This window comes from Propithecus coquereli, unplaced genomic scaffold, assembly GCF_000956105.1.
Source record: "Propithecus coquereli isolate 6110/MARCELLA unplaced genomic scaffold, Pcoq_1.0 Scaffold75, whole genome shotgun sequence".
In the NCBI taxonomy this organism is placed as follows: domain Eukaryota; kingdom Metazoa; phylum Chordata; class Mammalia; order Primates; family Indriidae; genus Propithecus; species Propithecus coquereli.
Window position 1 is genome coordinate 527,244 of NW_012153618.1, and position 4,537 is coordinate 531,780.

At 42.3% G+C, this 4,537-nt stretch overlaps 1 protein-coding gene across 1 annotated transcript in view; it reads left to right on the forward strand.

Annotated features, from left to right (window-relative positions):
• Positions 1 to 4,537, forward strand: part of KMT2C (lysine (K)-specific methyltransferase 2C) — a 127,732-nt gene that overhangs the window by 95,654 nt on the left and 27,541 nt on the right. The window contains exon 36 of the mRNA XM_012662137.1: positions 418 to 2,139. Coding sequence (XP_012517591.1) covers positions 418 to 2,139 — 1,722 coding nt within the window. The remainder of the gene's footprint in view (positions 1 to 417; positions 2,140 to 4,537) is intronic.

Here is a 4,537-nt window from a genome sequence, read left to right on the forward strand (position 1 = left end):
GAGACCCCGTCTCTACTAAAAATAGAAAGAAATTAATTGGACAACTAAAAATATATAGAAAAAGATTTAGCTGGGCATGGTGGTGCATGCCTGTAGTCCCAGCTACTCGGGACGCTTAGGCAGGAGGATCGCTTGAGCCCAGGAGTGTGAGGTTGCTGTGAGCTAGGCTGACGCCACGGCACTCTAAAGCCCGGGCAACAGAGAGAGACTCTGTCTCAAAAAAAAAAAAAAGATTGGCAGTCTTTTCAATCCAATTTTTGGGTGATTTTTTTTTTTTTCCATGCCTAAGCAAAATATTTTTGCCCCTGTAAGGTCTAACTTCCTTCTGTATAATTCCCACCAAAATCATAAGCCAGTATCGTAGTTTGATACCTGTGTTGTATATAAACAAGTAATGAATCATTTTTTTTATTCCAGATTCGTAAACAGCAGAAAGAGCATGCGGAGCTGATGGAAGATTATCGAATCAAGCAGCAGCAGCAGCAGCAGCAGCAGCAGTGTGCCATGGCCCCGCCTGCTGTGATGCCTGGTGTCCAGCCCCAGCCACCCCTAGTTCCGGGTACCACTCCACCCACCATGAGCCAACCCAGCTTTCCTGTGGTGCCACCGCAGCTTCAGCACCAGCACCAGCAGCACACAGCAGTCCTTCCTAGCCATAGTAGCCCCGCTAGAATGCCCAGTTTACCTGGATGGCAACCCAGCAGTGCTCATCTCCCCCTCAATCCTCCTAGGATTCAGCCTCCGATTGCCCAGTTACCAATAAAAACTTGCACACCAGCCCCAGGGGCAATGTCAAATGCAAATCCACAGAGTGGACCACCTCCACGGGTAGAGTTTGATGACAACAACCCCTTTAGTGAAAGTTTTCAAGAACGGGAACGTAAAGAACGTTTACGAGAACAGCAGGAAAGACAACGAATCCAGCTCATGCAAGAAGTAGATAGACAAAGAGCTTTGCAGCAGAGGATGGAAATGGAGCAGCATGGCATGGTGGGCTCAGAGATAAGTAGTAGGACGCCTGTGTCCCAGATTCCATTCTATAGCTCTGAACTACCTTGTGATTTTATGCAACCCCCAAGACCCCTTCAGCAGTCTCCACAACACCAGCAGCAAATGGGGCAGGTTTTACAGCAGCAGGGTCTACAGCCAGGATCTGTTAATTCGCCCTCCACCCAAACTTTCATGCAAACCAATGAGCGAAGGCAGGTAGGACCTCCCTCATTTGTTCCTGATTCATCATCAATTCCTGTTGGAAGCCCAAATTTCCATCCTGTTAAGCAGGGACATGGGAGTCTTCCAGGGACCAGCTTCCAGCAGTCCTCAGTGAGGCCTCCTTTTACGCCTGCTCTGCCAGCAGCACCTGCTGCAGCTAATGGCAGCCTCCCGTGTGGCCCAGACCCTGCTGTAACCCATGGGCAGAGTTATCCAGGATCAACCCAGTCTCTCATTCAGTTGTATTCTGATATAATTCCAGAAGAAAAAGGGAAAAAGAAAAGAACAAGAAAAAAGAAGAAAGATGATGATGCAGAGTCCACCAAGGCACCATCAACTCCCCATTCAGATATAACTGCTCCGCCAACTCCAAGCATCACAGAAACCACCTCCACTCCTGTAGCAAGCACACCCGGCGAGCTTCCTCAACAAGCAGAGCAGGAATCGGTAGCACCCGCTGGCCAGTCCACTCCCAGTGTGGCAGCAGGCCAGCCGTGTGCAGGATTAGAGAGCAAGCTGCCCAACAGTGATTCCTCACAAGGAACGCCAACTCAACAGACATTTGCAGATTCAGAAGTGGACAAGCTCTCCGTGGAAACCCCTGCCAGAACTGAAGAGATAAAACTGGAAAAGGCTGAGACGGAGTCATGCCCCGGCCAAGAGGAGCCTAAATTGGAGGAACAAACTGGTAGTAAGGTAGAAGAAAACGCCGTAGCCTGTCCTGTCTCCTCAGCACAGAGTCCTCTCCATTCTGTTGGGACCTCTGCTGCCAAAGGAGATTCAGGGAATGAACTTCTGAAACACTTGTTAAAAAATAAAAAATCATCTTCCCTTTTAAATCAAAAACCTGAAGGCAGTTTTTGTGCGGAGGATGACTGTACAAAGGATAATAAACTAGTTGAGAAGCAAAACCCAGCTGAAGGATTGGTAAGTGTGAATCATGGAAACAACAGCTTACTTTTTTTTCTTTTGTTTTAAACTATACTTACAGCAGATTAGTACCAATGACTATATTAATTTCAACACTATTTTGCAACTTTTTTACTCTAAGGGGCCATTTTTTAGTTTGTTGTTCCTACCTCCATGAAACTGTTTTTATTTATATCCATAAGCTATACTGAGTAATAAATTTGTTTATTATTTATTTAAAAAAGCAAAGGCATGTATTGCATTTCATATATAACATGATATGGAATAGCTGGTTATTACCACACCAGGTTAATCTAATTAAAGCAAAGGAAGTAAGTGTCTATGCACCTTTATTGTAATAAGTGCATAATTTCCATCATCCTTTTAACAGGGCAGCTCAAGCACCCCTGAATAGCCTTGGAGGCTCTCAGGGAGCACCCACATTGGGAACCCATTGTGTTACAATGTATTAATACTTAACGTCATACAAGCGTAGTCTTACATGGAGATACTACTTTATCTTTGTAGCTATCCATGTGTCAATATTCTATCCATTTTAAGTTATTAACATTGGATTTCTTTTTGTTTTTTTCATTTGTATGAGGAGCTTAATTGTAAATGTACCTTTACAAGAATCCCTCCTCTTCATTTCAATTAACTTGATTCAGATATTTCTAAAACTGGGGTTTTTGGGTCATGGGAATTGGTCTGCCTGAGTCATAACTGGTGCATTCAGAAAGCTTTCCCTAGAGTGCTTCTCAGATTGGATTCTGTCATTTTCATATTTTAATTGAATAGGAGTGGAGTGGTGTATTTAGTTGTCCAAATTTGCAATTTTATAATTGTTAATGAATCTCATCTTTTAGCAAGTGTCAACTGTTTGTTTTTTATTTGTCTTTGACCATTTAGTAGAGATCGAGTGTTGACTTGATTTTGAAAATATTAGTGGTTATGCTTTTTCAGCACACCTACCCGGCTGTCCACCCCAGTCTTCAGCCGCTTTCCAAGGCGTCTTAGGCCTCTAGCAGTACTGAAGGCCATGCAATTCCCTGTCTTTCTGCTTTCACCCTTCCATTTAAGGCCACATGCAGCTGTTTCCACCTGCTCTGCTCTCTCTCTCCTTTATATATCTGGTCAATATCTTTTTTTTTTCTTTTTTTCTTTTTGAGACAGTTTCACTGTGTTGCCCGGGCTAGAGTGCTGTGGCGTCAGTCTAGGTCACAGCAACCTCAAACTCCTGGGCTCAAGCAATCCTCCTGCCTCAGTCTCCAAGTAGCTGGGACTACAGGCATGTGCCACCATGCCTGGCTAATTTTTTCTATATATTTTTAGTTGTCCGATTAATTTCTTTCTATTTTTAGTAGACACGGGGTCTCGCTCTTATTCAGGCTGGTCTCGAACTCCTGAACTCAAACAATCTGCCTCCCTCGGCCTCCCAGAGAGCTAGGATTACAGGCGTGAGCCACCGCGCCCGGCCCGTTTTAGGTGTTGTATATACACCGTTACTGCTTCACCAGTCCAGCCTAACCAGTAAACTGGGCAGGAAAAACAAACAAAAAAATAAGAGTTACACAACTACTGGAAAAGACACCAAACACCATTATTTGTAGAAAATATATTAGTCTACCTGGGAAACCCAAGAAAATAAGTTGAAAAACAATCCAGACTATTGCATTCAGGACACTAGTATGATATTTATCTAAAAATTGAATGATTTTGAAATACATACACAATGTTTTGCATCCCTTCTTTCCCCAGCTTGCTAAACAAGGTGGTGAGGTCCTCAGTATGAATTGCGCCTTGGTTGATAATCTGGTCCATAGCATCTGGCACATGGGGATATAAAGATTTTTTGGAATGAATTAACTGACATTAGTCAGTCGTTATGGTATTAGCCTATTTAGAAACTATTCAGAATATCTTGGAGTTTGTATAGATTTCAGAAATTATAATTTGAGTATGTTATCCATTAAATTCAGAGTTTTACAAACTAGTCTTTTAATCTTGAGGGTGTGGTGTGTTATACATGCTAGTAATTCATCTCATCTTAAAATGTACAATTTTTCATATTTAAGAAATGAAACATGAACATGTATATGGTTAAAGTTTGAGTTAAATCTCAATTATTCTAACCTTGTGTATTAATCTAACTTCTAAGTCATCACAATTAGCTGCTTCTTGTAAGTAACCTGTTTATTGTTTAACTTAGTTTTTGATGTTTAGTATAAATAGTATATGACTTTCACAGGAAGATTTCAAATCTTATTGCAGAAAAATGTTTTTGGGATTTGTTTTTGATATTTTATATGTGGAGTGCTTTTACAGATAACTTCAGAAAAATCCTGTTGTTAAAAAGATTGGCAGGCCGGGCGCGGTGGCTCACGCCTGTAATCCTAGCACTCTGGGAGGCCGAGGC